The sequence below is a fragment of the Electrophorus electricus genome, chromosome 2 (assembly GCF_013358815.1).
Source record: "Electrophorus electricus isolate fEleEle1 chromosome 2, fEleEle1.pri, whole genome shotgun sequence".
Classification (NCBI taxonomy): Eukaryota; Metazoa; Chordata; class Actinopteri; order Gymnotiformes; family Gymnotidae; genus Electrophorus; species Electrophorus electricus.
The window spans coordinates 32,480,680-32,497,499 of record NC_049536.1 but is presented as its reverse complement, the minus strand read 5'-3'; the positions used below and the strand labels follow the sequence as shown (position 1 = coordinate 32,497,499).

Here is a 16,820-nt window from a genome sequence, read left to right as displayed (position 1 = left end):
GCTCTTTTCATCCCACACAGACCTGTGTCCTACCCCCATCCTCACGATGCTATGCGCCTGGCTACATTGCTTTTATATGCGTCTGTCTACCATTCTGTCTTTTGTTTTTGTTTGTCTGTCTGTCATTTTTTTCTTTCTTTTGTTCTTTTGACCTTTCTTGCTCTCTCTCCTGTTATTTCCATAGATAAGCGAGATAATACTGAGCTGTTTCATTCATGTGTGGATTCTTGTTGGGCAGGTGGTGAGAGGCTTACTGGATCTGAATAATGAGCTAGTTGTGCAGATTGATGCTCATGACACACTATGGGGAGAAACAGGTATGTTTCACAATAATCGCTTACTGCACCCCATCTCTCACGCTATCGCTTGCTTCCAACTCTCTTCTTCTTCTTCTTCTCTCTCTCTCACTCTCTCATTCTTTGGTGCGCTTCCCTCACCGCTGTCGATATTGCTTATAGTTGATGCCACCAGAGTGAAGAGTACATACTTTTTCCTCATTTTAGTTTCTGTCCCAACTCAAATCACTCTTGCCATGCTGTTTCACAAAATTTCCTTGAAAATGGGCATGTGTTTGCTCATGTTTGCTTTCATCTTTGAGTAGATGAGTTTGCCAAGTTCAGCTTTGAGATGTTGGTGTAAAGCTGTCTATTAACATAAGATGTCAATATGTTGCCATACCAAAGCCATCATGGTCCTAATGCCGCCTCCTGTTTGTTGTTGACATTTATAGAATGCTAAAACCGCTGGAAAGAACCAACAGTTTATATGATATAGACAGACATGCTATTAACTTGCCACCTGTGCATTATTGTCCTGTTCACAGATTTGATTTGCTCTTAATTCATTCAGCTCTTAATTTGGCTTCACCGAAATCAAAACAAAGTTTTGTGTGAGCAGAGGTTTTGTTTGTTTGTTTGTTTGTTTGTCTTCAACTTGTTCTCAGAGTTTCTTTTCTAGTTTCCTTTCTCCTGCAGGTCACGCAGACTCAGCCACTCGAGTGTTAAAATATAACTGTCAGCTTTGGTGGGTGTGGGTGTGCACCTGTGTGGTGAGGGTGATTGTCACGCAGATGTAGACCAGTGACAGAAAGACATTCAGATGGGGAGAGCTGGCTGACTGGAGGTCACCGCAGGGGACTCATGTCCCTGCGGCCTCCTGGAGAAAGCTGAAGATGGCAGAATGAATGGCAGAAAGCACATAAAAGCCATCCTGTTGTTGCTGCGTGACCCACAGACGCTTACAAGAGCTTCAGCCATGCCATTGTGCCTGCAGTCTCATTGATGTTAGTTAGAAACAACAAAAAGACCAACGCTTCCACCCACAAAACATGCACATACCTACACACACACACGCGCACACACACAGAGACAGAGCCAGGGCAATTATTTCCCTTCAAGATATGTGTTTATTTATAATATGTCTGGGTGTATATGTGTATCGTATAAATGTGCATCAGCATGTGTGCATATACAGAGACCCTAAACTGAGCATGATGGTCTGTAACTCAACAGGGATGTTTGGATACTCACTGAGTGGGAAGCTTTACTCGGACTATAAACAGTGCTTAGCCAGATAAACTAACACTGACGCCACCACTACACACCTCTGACTGCTCTTGTACCTCAGAAACACTCCCCCTGCTCCCCTCTCTGCCGTTGTGACAACCCCGCGCTTGTGTTCGCCGGGTAAAGGCCACTTTCTTTCACTGCCCTTACATTTTTCCCTTCTCAATCAGCCACCTTCTGCATGAGTTTGGTTTATGCTACCACACACACACACAGAGACAGAGGACAGCTCATCTTTGCTATCCTCGAGTGGCAGCAGTAGGGAAGGACAGGGACAATGGCCTCTCTGTGTCCACTTCTGAAATACGCTAACAAATGGCATTCGGCTATAGCTCAGTCTGTTGTGAGGCAACATACCTCCTGATTTGCTCTCTAACCATGGCTGCTAGGGAGCATACATTTCCCTGACTGTATTTGGGTACATTAAATTTGAGAAACAAAATGTTTACATCTGCAAAAACATTACTGAACTTTGGTGCAATAAATGTTTATAGTGTGTATTAAATATATATAGCCCAAATATATATATATATTTTTTTTTTAATTATTGATTTATTCCTTTTTTTTTTATATATGCAGTCCATTATGGTCTGTTAACCAAACAGGCAACCATAAATTTCTTAACAATGCGTCATTATTCCGGGCTCTGATTCACCATCCAGACAGGAGTGCATTACTGTGAATAATAATGGTCATGCTCTCTCGCTTCCCACAACCACTTACCCTTACGTTTCGCTTTACCGAATGAGCAGGGCAGGATGTGCCCACTCTTCCAGGAGGCTTCGGCAGTGTCCCCGTTCTACCTTCCCTGGCTATGGTGACCTGACTCCCAGAAAGAGGCACTGTCACCCGGCACTGCAGCTAACGAATGCAGACTGCAGCCTAATTGCTTGCCTGTTTGAGACGACAGGGTTTTTCCGTGTTTTAGCCTGCGTGCAAAGTAACTCTGTCTGCAATGTTGTCGTTACTGAAGCGATTCATTACCTCATTACCAGATCGCTGAGGCATAATCTGGTTCATAATGTGGGTTACAGGTGATAGGGACCAGAAGGTCATTTGGTTCTAGTCCAAATTAGGCAAAAATGAAAGGTTACAGGTCTATTGCTGCTGTTGCATCAGAATTTGTGAAAGTCTTAACCTTGCCTCTAACTTTACCTAAGGGAAATTCAATTTTAAAGTGAAGTCTTTTGGAATCATCCCTCATAAAGGTAAAATTTAATTCTGTAAATGCCCTGTACTTACTACATGCCTGTTATGTAATTCTTCAAGATAACCGCTTGCCTGAGAAATATTAGTCCATAAGTCGCATCAGCCACAAAAGAGTAATGTCTTTATGCAAACAGGTGTCAGGCCATGTACAGTACGGAGATTGAATTACCATGGAGTGCTGGAGCTACCGAGGACAAATCCATCCTTGTTTTCCAGTAAAAGAAAACCAATTTCTGTTTGCAGAGTTGTGGTCTTTTGTTGATGGCAGCTTTTCACTGGATGTGAATGCAGCTTTCACTAGCACCTCCCAATATTACATTTTTTGTTTTTAATGATGGAAGCATTGTTTGAATGCCAAAGAAGGTTTGGAATGAGCACATGAAGAAAGAAAATGGAGGTAACAATTGGCAGCGTGTTCGGTATCTGCTGTGATATTATGCTGAGAAATGTGTCTGTGTTGTGGATTAAGTGCAGTGAATTAGCAGTGTGCTTCTTCATGAATACATTCATTGATGGTGACTTAATGCCCAGCTTTGCTGGGCACCTCCTCTTCAGTAGTAAATCACTGAGAGAAATGCCATGGTTCTGTAGCCTAGATGCTCTTTCATATTGCTGTTGTCTAGTGTAACTACAGCCCAAATGATTTTTAAATGATGAAATATCCGCTCAAAAACTGAAAACGAACACACGGGGATTAGCGCTGTGTTTCATTATTCAGGCCGTAATAGTGGAGCCTGTTGGCGGGGTGCGTGTTCACAGTGGAGAGAGACGGGGAAGGGGATGGGTGGGACCAGGATGGTCAAAACACGGAAAAGGTTGGAAGTCAGGCCCAGGTGGCAATCTAATTCTGCAATGATACGGTCAGTCACCATGGACTGAGGCGTGAGTGGAGCACTTTAGAGCAACCCAACTTGAGATTATCCAGGGCTTTTACTGTGGGGCGGGGACAGAAGAGAAAGGATGGAGGAGAATGCAGACAGACAGAGGGAGGGAAGGAGAGAAAATGATTGACTGTCACCATACTCCTTTGCTCTCAGATATCTGGATGGCCTGCGTATTTGAGGGATTTGCGGGGATGACTCACGCTGACAGATAGATCTGTTATCATTTGCCCACACATGGATTTCCATCTCCATCTCCACATCTCTTAACCTTTTGAGCTTTGTGCACATCTTCTGTCCTTCACTGGGTTCCATCCTCCAGTTCAGACATGCAAGACCTCAGCGAGAGCGTGAAAGCTAATGCTGGCCACCACGGATAGATGACTTTACAACTGAGTGTAGAGTATGACCTAGTGCTTCTAATTGTAGTGTATTGATTGTGCTTTGTTCGGTTACGCTTACCATTTGAATGGTTATTGTAGTTTTGTTTGAGGGCAGCAACTCTGTGTTGCTTTTCTGCAGCTCTACAGCTGTCACACACGGGCCACGGGATTTTAGTGAGTAAGTGAGTGAGAGATTGAAAGAGGGAGAGAGGATGAAAGGTATGGAGATGGAGGTGAGTGAGAGAGATCAGCAGTTCACTCGTAGAAATCAGTTTCCTAATGGCAAATATTTCTGCTTTGGTTTGGTTCTGTCTCTCAGAAATTATACAGTACAAACGTTGTCCCCAGCAGTAGCATAGTTTGACAGTTAATCAATTTTCATCATGTATACTATAAAAAAAAAAGCTTTTTGTTAACAAGTGAAGCATGAATTGTCTTGCAAGTAAATATGTCTCATTTTATCAGCCTGTGTACAGCTTTTAGGTAGACTTGATCATTACAAGTCAGGTTGTAAAAATGTATTTTTAAAAAAGGTCAAAGAGTGAATTCTGAATGAATCAGTAGTCTTTGCACACCAGGTACCTGTAAGAAAAATGAAAATGTTGGTCCCAGCTTCAGGGGCCCTGTTTTGTCTAACCCTCTCTTTTCACCAGCTGTATCCTAGACGACACGGTGAGATTCAGCCTTCTGTGTCACAGGCACGTGCAGTTCCATGCCAGGCCGACGTGTTCAGGGCTGCTCAGCTTGTAGGCGCCAAGAGAAAAGCGTAGCCTGTAATTAGCTCGTTACCCAGACACAGCTCCATTCTGTCTGGAATCTCCAAATATCATGAATGCACTCGAGCCAGCATTTGGCGAAAGCTTTGTTCTCTTTCTCAACGTAGCTTTGAATTAGGGGTTTGCAAATTAAGACACTATCAGCACTGCTGGTTTCGTGTGTTTCCTTTCAGGACATAAGTGACCCACTTTTGCACTTCCTATACATTTCTATTTTCCGGTGACAATTTTCTATAGTCCAGTTTTATTGCAGAAGTGTGAATGTGAGTGTTGGTTTTGTTTGGTTTCGCAGCTTTGACAGCAGCAGCAGGCCGTGGGAAGATGGAAGTGTGTAGTTTTCTTCTAGACCAGGGAGCCCAGGTGCAGCAGGTGAACAGAAGAGGAATGTGTGCCCTCTTCTGTGCAGTGAGACAGGGACACTGGCAGGTGAGACGTACCAAAACACCTCTTGCATTGTGGCATCCAGTGTGAAAAACTCTTTTTAAATCACATTCTTGTATCATTAGTTAGACTTATGAGATTTATGCATAGATGCACAGCTAAAGATTTATGCATAGATACACAGAAAATAGAAATATCTCATGACCTAAATATAAAAATCCCAGCAAGTTTTGTGTCACTAATAGTTGGTTACTCTCTCGTTCATGTGTGCGTGCGTGCGTGTGCGCGTGCATCAGATTGTGGATGTGTTGTTGCAGCACGGGGCAGATGTGAATGGCAGTGATAAGCAGGGTCGCACTCTGCTAATGGTGGCAGCGTGTGAAGGCCATCTCAGTACTGTGGACTTCCTCTTCTCTAAAGGTCAATTATCTTACATACCAAGGGCAAAGGTCACAGACCACAGTAGAATTGTCTATTCATGTGCTTACATCTACATTTTAACATCATATTTTTTTATTATTTACAAGATTTGTAAAATGCATATATTCTCAGTTTATGGTGTAGTTTACCTTTTAACTTTTACTGTTTTGTTAACATTAATAGCAATGCTTAATATTCAGTCGTGCATACTTAAAGGAGCAGTAAGTAATTTTTTTCCAGTGATTCTTGTTCACATTATTAAACAGCCATTATATTGACACCTAGTGGCTTGGATGTTTCAGAGATTCTATACTAAGAAGTTTTAAACATGGCTGCGTCCATGTGAGTGACCAGCTATGGATAACCAGTTATAAACAGCACTTACAATAGATTTTTTTTTTCTAGAGAGGTGCACTTTATAGAAAAATAAATAAAAATAATAATCACTTTCATAAATATTGTTATGGTAAAAAAATCTCTTATTGCTCCTTTAAGAATCTGTGAATTTTCTTTGTGGTATAGAGCATTCAATCCCAATCCTGACCTACAGCCTGTAGTTGTTTCTGTTGCTGTAAGTGAGACTCTACTCCCCAGGTGCCTCTCTGACGTCAGTGGATAAGGAGGGGTTAACGCCTCTGAGCTGGGCGTGCTTGAAAGGACATAAGAACGTGGTGGAGTTCCTGGTGGAAAAGGGTGCAGTTATAGACCACTCAGACAAGAACGGACGCACTCCACTGGACCTAGCTGCCTTCTACGGAGACGCTGAGATTGTGAGTTATCTGAAGAGGGGAATGTCTGCATTTATACCAGCTGTTAACAGTGCTGCTCTTATTGTTTTATTAGTTAGCGCTGAGCCTAAATCAGAGTGCATGAATTGCATTTATCCCTGATGATGATAATGCAAAATTCACACAGTGCCAATGTTGTATATTACACAAAGTTTTCTGTTTATATTGTTAAATGCACAACATATGTGCACTTATCACTTCTTATCACTCAGGGGTATCAAATGCCCCATAATGAACAGGCTGTGCTACTGTAGGATTAGCCACCCCCTTATGTGTATTTAATAGTGAATGGAAATGGGGAAAAAAGGAAGAAGAAAATAAACACTCTTACTTGTAACAGAGTTTTGCAGATTTTTTGTCATTAAGGTCCAGACATGGATATGCGCACCTATATCGGCCAGAGCACAGTTCCTCCTGTAGAGTGCTTTACATTTGCGGTGCTCCCTGGGTAGGTCCACTACCTGGTGGAGAGAGGAGCTGTGATCGAGCATGTAGACTACAGTGGCATGCGGCCCCTGGATCGAGCTATAGGCTGCAGGAACACCTCAGTGGTGGTCACGCTACTCAAGAAGGGGGCCAAACTAGGTGAGCATACTGGGAGCAGGGGGACTGGGCAGCTTTACTGGCTTGTATCAAATGTGTTAATTTCTTTGCTGAAACAACTTTCAGAGTATGACAGAGTGACCGCTTTTCTGCAGGAGAATTGCTGTTCAGGATCAGTCTGGAGTAAAATCACACTTATGTGACAAAATAAGGAAGTGTCAAAGCACTAGTTTGCACTAGTAATGAATGCCTCATACGATACTGTGACGGAGGTATTTTATAGTATTGTCACTGAGATTTTTTTCATATGGGAATGTCATACTAAGGTTCTCTTATATAGTACTGTCACTAAGATTTTATCGTATAATAATAGTGCAATATTGTCATATGATATTGTCGTGAGGAATTGTCATCGAGGCACTGAGTACTGCATTTTCTCTTTCTGATAAATATGCACACACACACACACACACACACACACACACACACACAGGAACAGTGACCACTAACAGCCCTTCTTGGCCACTGTGATGAACAGCGCTGGCTCTGTTGTGACACTGCCACTGAGAGCATTGCCATACCAGAATAATAACTGCTATTCACATACATTACCCTCACAAATACTATTTAAATGACAGCGAATAGAATTATGGAGTAATGAACTAGCGCCAGACAGAGAGGCAGTGGAATACAGAGGCAGGGTGTGACGGGGTATCCTTTACTTCTCTTGGTCTTCATATTTCTTTGCATGCGTTGTTTTCATTCTCTAGCTAGTCTATTAAAGTTTTGTACCTCGATAAAGTTCATTTAGTTAGAGATTCATGGGAACTGCAAGAGCTTGAATTAAATATATAAAAACATTAATTGCATGAAGGGGCTTTGAATTCAAAGTTATAGAAGATGTCATTCTCTGTGCTCTCAGTGCAATGTGTGTCGCCCTTTATTTCGTTTCTGCTGTTTCACTCTTTTCTCTCTCTTAACTGCTTTCAATAAAACCCTCATAAGGCCACAGAGCGTCTCCTTATGACCGAACAGGTATAGTCTTTAGGTAACTTTTCTCTGAGCCACTATCTTAAGTGAGGTTTTAACCACTTGGTATTTGAAAGGTTAGCCAAATAACCCACCTTGCCCTCCATCTGCAACCCAGGTAACGCAGCCTGGGCGATGGCCACGTCTAAGCCCGACATCCTCATCATCCTGCTACAGAAGCTCATGGAAGAAGGCAATCTGCTTTACAAGGTAAGGTCAAAGGGCAATGTTCAAGATCCAGCCTGAAAGTCAGCTTCAAAGAGAGCCTGGAGATTTGTGATTGAACCTGAGACTGATGGGTAGTTTGGTAGTCTGTATTTGGTAGTCTGTCATTTTTCTTGTTTTTTTTTTTTTCACCTTTGAAAAAGTTACACTCTTACATCTCAAGTCTTAAAGCCAATGTTGGTCTTGTGTGTGTGCTTCACCCGGGGCTAGATATCACATATGCCCCAAAGCCTCAGGTGCTTGGTGCATTTCCACAAGCACCTTTCAGATTAGATTAGACCTTTTTTTTCCAGCAGAGAACAGATAGATCAGAGGTCTGATGTGTGATAGTTTAGCAACAAATCTCCAATTCCACTCTCATCTTGGGGGACTAATTAAAATAGAAATGAGGGTTTATTATCTTCACTTGACTAATTATGCCCTCTAATCCATGAAATATGTCATTTGAAAATAACTACTGCCGTTAAACGGTTCTTATCAGAGGAAAAAAGAAGTTGAATAAAATGAAAAGATAAAGGTGATGTGCATGACACATGACTGTGTCAGAGAGGACCGTGCTGGAGAAAGGCACTGATGCACAGGGAGCGTGCAAGATGCACTCAGGCACTGACTGACCACCTGGATGTTCCCTCTTTCATTATTTTCACTTTGTCTTTCCACGTCTTTCTCTTCTTTCTCTTGGTCTAAATGCGTACTCTGCCCCATGCTTTATTCTCTCTCTATCCTTTGTCTTGGTCTGAATGCCTTTTCTTCTTCCCTTCAGAGAGGGAAGATGAAGGAGGCAGCTCAGAGGTACCAGTATGCTCTGAGGAAGTTTCCCAGAGAGGGCTTTGGTGAAGAGCTGAAGGCGTTTCGAGAGCTGCGAGTCTCTCTGTACCTCAACCTTTCACGCTGCCGCAGGAAAACCAACGTGAGCATCTCTCTCTTTTTGTCCTGAACCAACAGAGCTGCAACCTTGTAATGCATAACATTTCTAGTTTTGAGATGTTTGCTGGTGTAGAAGATAATCCTTATAAATAATCCTTACACACCAGACACAAGGCACATCTTGTAGATGTACCTTTGGAGTTTAGAACCCACCTACTGCCATTCTCAGTTTGTGTTGGCCATCATCCAGCTCTCCAGCCATGGTCGAGAATCTGGTTAGAAACTGACCGGTGATAAATGGGTTAGAAGGTGGCTAACTACTATGCTAAGAGATGGGTCACAGTCTATAACTACTCTAAAGTGCACCATTAAGATAGGTGTATCTACCTGGCGTAAAGTGGCCAGAGAGTATAGGCACATGGTAGATGTTGCAAATCAGATGACTGGTAAGTATAATGATTATATCCATTTATATATTTAGTTTTTGTGTTAGAATACTACAGAAATGACTCAATTATGCATAATGTGCTTAGCAGTATACATATTTCATCATTATTCAACCTAATTGAGTCTTCTGCTATAAAAGCCTGCATGGGTTTAACTATGTTTGGTGTATTGTGCAGTATGGTCATTGTCCCCACAGGAATATAGTCATAAGAGAAACACAAAATACATGAAGCACTCAGAGCAGAGAGCAGACTCACTTTAAAATGGCCCATGACACAGCCACAGCCAATTTTCCGTCCAGGCATTTGATTGATGGAAAGATAAAATGGCACAATGCTCTGAGGAACAAATTGAGGCCATTAATTATAACACACATTTTTCTGACCAAATTACAACCCGTGAGTCATCCCTTGGTTGCCCAATCAGATTCTAGGGTTAGCATTTCTTCTCTGACATGCTTTGAGTACTGGCCTAAGCCTCAGACCAACTGGCTTTGTCATGTAACTTGTTTGAGTTTCTCCCTTGCCTCCTTCACTCTCGCTGAGTGGGCATAGGAACAGTGTACGTTCACTTCCCTGGTCTTGCTCTCTCACAAGGACTTTGGCATGGCTGAGGAATTTGCCACAAAGGCCCTAGAGCTGAAGCCCAAGTCATATGAGGCTTACTACGCCCGGGCCCGGGCCAAGAGGAGCAGCAGGTACAGTCCACCAGTTCTCACACTCTCAGCGGTTCATTATCAGTTCGAATAGGTGTAGTTGACAGAAGCACAGAGTGGAACACAGAGGCAGGGTGTGACGGACTATCTTCTCTTGATCCTCATATTTCTTTGCATGCGTGTTGTTTTCATTCTCTAGCTAGTCTTTTGAAATTTTGTACCTTGATAAAGTTCCTATAGTTAGAGATTCATGGGTAGAAATTCTGTGCAAGAGCTTGAATTAAATATATAAAAAAAACAATAATTGCATGAAGTGGCTTTGAATTCAAATCCCCCAGTTATACAAGATGTCATTCTCTGTGCAATGCCTACCGCCCTTTATTTCACTTCGAGCCCAGAGGTACAATCCACCAGCTTTCTCTACATACTGTTCTCAGACACACCTGATTTTACTCATCAGTTAATTATCAGTTTGAATAGGTGTAGCAGATCAAGGACATCACTGGAGTCCAGAGTCTTTCACTTTCTACCTACCCTCCCATATGCTTTTCCTCTATCATCTTTCACATTCATTTTCATGTTTTCCTACCTTTCTCCTTTCTTTTGTCTACATATGTTGCTTTGCTTGGTTTTATAGACAGTTTACTGCAGCGTTGGCTGACCTGCATGAGGCGACCAAGCTCTGCCCCAACAACCGCGAGATCCGCCGTCTTTTGGCCAGAGTGGAGGAGGAGTGTAAACAAATGCAGCGTGTCCAAAACAAGCAGCAGGGGGCGTCGAGCCAGCCCACGGCCAACCACGACTCTGACCACGAACGTGAAGAAGGGGAGGAAGAGGACCTGACAGAGAACAGTATAGGGCAGGACATTGATGAGGAGGAGTCTTCTCATCTGGACCCGCGAGCTGAGGCCTGGTCACAAAACATCTACTCCTTTAACCGGACACCGGCAGACTCGGCAGGGGCCGGACAACAGGCCGGCCGACCGAGCTCTCCCCCATATGCCCAGAGCCAGAGACAGCACCAGCGAGACCCAGTGGCCCACAAGAGCCTGGTCCTGCAGCCTACTAAACAGGCCCAGATCGTGAAAACCAACCAGCATCTGAGCTCCCTCCAGGCCAGCACAGCACGGTCGGCAGGCGCCAAGACCCAGCCGCAGACCCACGGCCCTTCAAGCCCACTCCCTGCCCGCCACACGCTAAAGGCGGGACCTGGCATTGACATTGGACCTCTATCGCCCCCTGGCGAAGACAAAGGACACCCGTCTACTGCCACAGGCCACCACGAGAGCGAGGGCGTGCTCCTGTCTCGGGCATACCCATCCTTCAGCTCCGGAAGAGCTCCCGAGAGACTCTCGGCGCATTCTGCGAGCTCTTTAGAGGGCCTGACTCTGTCAACAGCACAGGAGCTGAGGAAGGAGTCGGCCCAGGGAGCAGGCTCCGGCTCGGGCTCCCAGACGGGCAGCATGAGGGTCTCCAGCTCCACCAGCAGCCTGGCGTCCAGCAGCAGCCTGTCGGACAGCGGGAAGCTGCAAGGGCCGGACGTTCGCACCAAAACGGGCGTGGACAAACCCAAGCCTGTCCAGGGAGGCACTGTGGAGTACAAACCCCGACCCTTTATGGGCATTATGGACAAAACGGCCCGGTTTCAGCAGCAGCAGCAACAGCAGCAGCAGCAGGTCCACCAGCCGATGGCACGCAGCTGGCATAGTCACTCTACAGACAGCCACAGCATGTGCCCTGCAGGCCTAGCAGGAGGGACCAGTGAGTTAGCGTACCCCAAACCAGCCAGCACTTACCACGAGCAGCTCAAGGCCTCCTCTCAGGGAGCTGCTATGGGGAGCCTGCACAACGGCAACATGCACGCTAAAGAATTCGGTGACAAGTTCTGCCAAGCCGCCACCTGTTACAAAGAGTCCAAGCCAGCTGTTGCCATGGCGCACTCATACACGGACAGCAAGCCCAAGCACCCCAGCTTAGCCCGAGATAATCCTGCCATTCATGTAGCTTCAATGAAACCAAAGCGATCCTTTATTGAATCTAACGTATAGAGCCTATTCAGAGTACAACTGTAAACCATCACTCGTTCCTTCTTACAGTTTTTCTTTGCTCTTTCTTTCTCATGCATATCTACAGGCAGGCATACACACACACACACCTCTTTATAATTAACAAAGGGATTTAGTTTTTTTGTTTTTCCACTTGGATTTGTGTTGATGTTTTCAGGCTTTATCACTAAACCATGTTTAAATTTTACACCATGTACAAGGAGAACTGCTCATACCTGAATTGGTCAGGTTTCGTAAAATGATTGTGTTGTGTGTCCCACAAGGCCACATGTATGTGCTAAGGGCCTGTTCCAGCAGCACTGGAGACGACCTCACTGAGAGGATGCACAGAACGCAACACGCAGCACTTTACAAACCATTACTGCAAAATTGTCAAGTGCTCACAATGCGCGCACACACAATGCTTATCAGTAGAAGCTTATTATATGGACATTACATCACTGGTGCTGACAAAAGATAAACACAAATATGGGAATGAATTGTTGGAAGTGGCAGTAGAAAGGTCAGTAATGACAGGCATTCCTGTGTTGGAAGTGGAAATCTTTAACCACTAGTGCAATGTTTTTTGAATCTGGTTAAGAATACCAGTTTTTTTCCCATACTCTAACTCGCTTATTTCAGCTTTTTAGAGCATTAAAGAGTCTTTCCTGAGCTGAAGCAGGCAGGTTACAAGGCAAGGAACACATGAAACTGCACTGTAAGGATTTCGAGGAACTGCTCTAGCTTTGTAAATAGTAATAGTGTGTATTTTTCAACCCTTTTGTTTTATGTGAAGGTCTGCGTCAGTGCATTTGACTCATTTAAAAAAAAAAAGTTTTGTGTATTGTTTTCTCTTATGCACATATTTTGATGATGTTTGAGGTTAATAAAAATGTACATGGTTCCTATGTTTGTATGTTATATATACATTTGCCCTATAAAGTTAAAAGCTAGAATTCTCTCCTATGTGGTTGTTTTGCTGTCTAGGATAATTTATTTACAGCACATATGGCTTGGTAATTGTAAAAGCAATATATTTTATATAGTTATTTTTGCACAGCTACTAAAAAATAAATAAAATTTTCGATTTCAATAAAAAGCTCTATAAATACGGAGATCATCTGGGTTGAAGTGCATGCCACAGCTGCGATTTTTAATAAAGAGTTAACAGTATATGGTTATAATATGAGAAATATTAGGCTTGGGGGGCAAGCAGCTCTATTTTAATAAGTATATTATTTGCAATTGTTGCCATGTTTCAATAATGTGAAATGTATTCTCTTTAATCATATGCTGTAAAGACGCATTACTGCCATTATTCATCGACAGGAAATAAAAAAAAAAAAAAAAGAGCCACCCTGTAGCACTCTCATTCTGTTCCTCACACACTCTTCCTCACACTCATTCTGTTCCTCACACACTCTTCCTCACACTCATTCTGTTCCTCACACACTCTTCCTCACACTCTTCCTCTGACTCATTCTGTTCCTCACACACTTCCTCACTCTTCCTCTGACTCATTCTGTTCCTCGCATACTCTTCCTCACACTCATTCTGTTCCTCGCATACTCTTCCTCACACTCATTCTGTTCCTCACACACATCCTCACACTCATTCTGTTCCTCACACGCTTCCTCTGACTCATTCTGTTCCTCACACACTCTTCCTCACTCTTCCTCTGACTCATTCTGTTCCTCGCATACTCTTCCTCTGACTCATTCTGTTCCTCACACACTCTTCCTCACACTCTTCCTCTGACTCATTCTGTTCCTCACACTCTTCCTCTGACTCATTCTGTTCCTCACACTCTTCCTCTGACTCATTCTGTTCCTCACACACTCTTCTTCACACGCTTCCTCTGACTCATTCTGTTCCTCACACTCTTCCTCACACTCATTCTGTTCCTCACACACTCTTCCTCACACTCATTCTGTTCCTCACACTCTTCCTCTGACTCATTGTTCCTCACATACTCTTCCTCACTCTTCCTCTGACTCATTCTGTACCTCACATACTCTTCCTCTGGCTTATTCTGTTCCTCACACACTCTTCCTCACTCTTCCTCTGATTCATTCTGTTCCTCACACTCTTCCTCTGACTCATTCTGTTCCTCACACTTATTCTGTTCCTCACACACTTCCTCACACTCATTCTGTTCCTCACACACTCTTCCTCACACTCATTCTGTTCCTCTCACACACTTCCTCTGACTCATTCTGTTCCTGGCACACTCTTCCTCTGACTCATTCTGTTCCTCACACACTCTTCCTCACACTCATTCTGTTCCTCACACACTCTTCCTCACACTCTTCCTGACTCATTCTGTTCCTCACACTCTTCCTCACTCATTCTGTTCCTCACACTCTTCCTCTGACTCATTCTGTTCCTCACACACTCTTCCTCTGACTCATTCTGTTCCTCACACTCTTCCTCTGACTCATTCTGTTCCTCACACTCTTCCTCTGACTCATTCTGTTCCTCGCACACTCTTCCTCTGACTCATTCTGTTCCTCGCACTCTTCCTCTGACTCATTCTGTTCCTCACACACTCTTCCTCTGACTCATTCTGTTCCTCACACTCTTCCTCTGACTCATTCTGTTCCTCACTCTTCCTCTGACTCATTCTGTTCCTCGCACACTCTTCCTCTGACTCATTCTGTTCCTCGCACACTCTTCTTCTGACTCATTCTGTTCCTCGCACACTCTTCCTCTGACTCATTCTGTTCCTCACACACTCTTCCTCTGACTCATTCTGTTCCTCACACACTTCCTCTGACTCATTCTGTTCCTCACACACTCTTCCTCACACTCTTCCTCACTCATTCTGTTCCTCACACTCTTCCTCACTCATTCTGTTCCTCACACACTTCCTCTGACTCATTCTGTTCCTCACACTCTTCCTCTGACTCATTCTGTTCCTCACACACTCTTCCTCTGACTCATTCTGTTCCTCACACACTCTTCCTCTGACTCATTCTGTTCCTCACACACTCTTCCTCTGACTCATTCTGTTCCTCGCACACTCTTCCTCTGACTCATTCTGTTCTTCACACACTCTTTCTCTTTCATTTCCTTGACATTCTTTCCACAGGGCAAACAATTTACACTCAAGAAAAGTTGCTCAAGATTTCAAGAAAAAACTGCTCAATTTCAACACCTACTTTTTGATGCTTTTCTCCTCTATAAGTAATATTACATGTGAAACAGAGAAATAAGTTAAATACAATTAAAATTATAAAGCTTCTGCTTTAATTATTATTCAATTATTAGAAGCTTATGCACTTCTTAAAACTTAGTGCATGTACAAACAATGCATAACAAACTGGATAAAACCATGAAGGCTGCAATACTGTCAAGCAATAAATATAAAGAGTGTACAGTTTAATATTTTCCATACAGATCGTGATGTACAGTTCTATATATTCTATACAGATTACAATGTGAAAACTCCTTTAACACTTCTCTAGCTGACGATATCATACGTACTCAGTATTTGACTTCTGACCAAGATGATACCAAGATAGTCAACCAGGGGCTAGCTTTTAGGGCTATATAAAATCAGCAAGGGAAATTTATTTGTGCAGTTAACCTAATTTTAAGTAATTGCTTTTTTACTGGGCAGCACAGCATTCTTGGAGCTCTAAAAATCCTCAGTTTTGTACATAATAGCAAGCCACCATGTTGCAACTTGTCTCCCCTCCCCCCCCCAAACCTTATAGGGACCATTAAAAGAACTTCACTTGCTAAAAGTACAAAGAACAAATCAAACCAAAAATGTATAATTTCATGTTTCTTGTCCATATCGTCTGTATTATTTGACTATTATTTGATAACATCCGGCAAAATGTACAGAGTGCCAAATGTGCTAAATACTTAGGTTACCATTGCACTTAAAACGTGCCTCTAAAGTTTTGTCTGTATGGGAACTCAAACCTGATTTTTTTCACACATCAGATATCTGATGTTTTTCTTAAAGTCTAGAATGGCTAGACTTTACACAATTACACCTTATCTGATTTAAACTGGGGATGCAAATATATATGTAGGTGTAAACATTTCAGACAAGGGTTCACACGCATACCACAAAGTTGTAAAAGGTTAAAGAAAGCAATGTGTCTTATATAACAAAGTTGAATGATGACAACCTAGTCTCACACTACACTGGGAATCCTTCAGCAAACACCCTTGTGAGGTCTAAACTTAATTTTGCTCCAGTTCGCCATCCCGTATGCATTCCAGAAATGGGAGGACTTACTCAACTCAGCTGCATTGTGGTTTTGTGGCATCCGATGGCTGTTTTCAGAGTCCTGTTGGGTGTGAGGGAGGGGCTGTGTAGAGGTGGGTTTGGCATGGAACTGCGGCTGATCCTTCCCTCTGCCGCCTCCTGCTCCAGGATGCACCAAATCTGCTTGAAAACCAACAGCCACGCGATCATTCCAAACACCTCTGCTAAGTGAATACGGTATGTGCAATCCAACCCAGCAGTTATCTGTATTAAGACCATGAATGCTCAAAGTGCGTCTGGAGCGCATTGCACGTTACCTTTTCTGTATGTATGAAAACTCTCCAGCTTTGTTCAGTACTAAAGATGTGCAGCCAGATAGCT

General features: G+C 43.3%; 1 protein-coding gene across 2 annotated transcripts in view; it reads left to right on the top strand.

Moving 5' to 3' along the window:
- tanc1b (tetratricopeptide repeat, ankyrin repeat and coiled-coil containing 1b) overlaps positions 1-12,447 on the top strand; it is a 110,609-nt gene extending 98,162 nt beyond the window's left edge. The window contains exons 18-27 of one of the 2 annotated variants that reach the window (XM_035536467.1): positions 239-317; positions 5,107-5,240; positions 5,492-5,615; positions 6,210-6,385; positions 6,856-6,988; positions 7,952-7,981; positions 8,094-8,185; positions 8,964-9,110; positions 10,111-10,211; positions 10,807-12,447. In XM_035536467.1, coding sequence (XP_035392360.1) covers positions 239-317; positions 5,107-5,240; positions 5,492-5,615; positions 6,210-6,385; positions 6,856-6,988; positions 7,952-7,981; positions 8,094-8,185; positions 8,964-9,110; positions 10,111-10,211; positions 10,807-12,217 — 2,427 coding nt within the window. In that variant the 3' untranslated portion in view covers positions 12,218-12,447. The remainder of the gene's footprint in view (positions 1-238; positions 318-5,106; positions 5,241-5,491; positions 5,616-6,209; positions 6,386-6,855; positions 6,989-7,951; positions 7,982-8,093; positions 8,186-8,963; positions 9,111-10,110; positions 10,212-10,806) is intronic. The other variant, XM_035536469.1, reaches the window with a different exon arrangement.
- Positions 12,448-16,820: the final 4,373 nt, after the last annotated feature.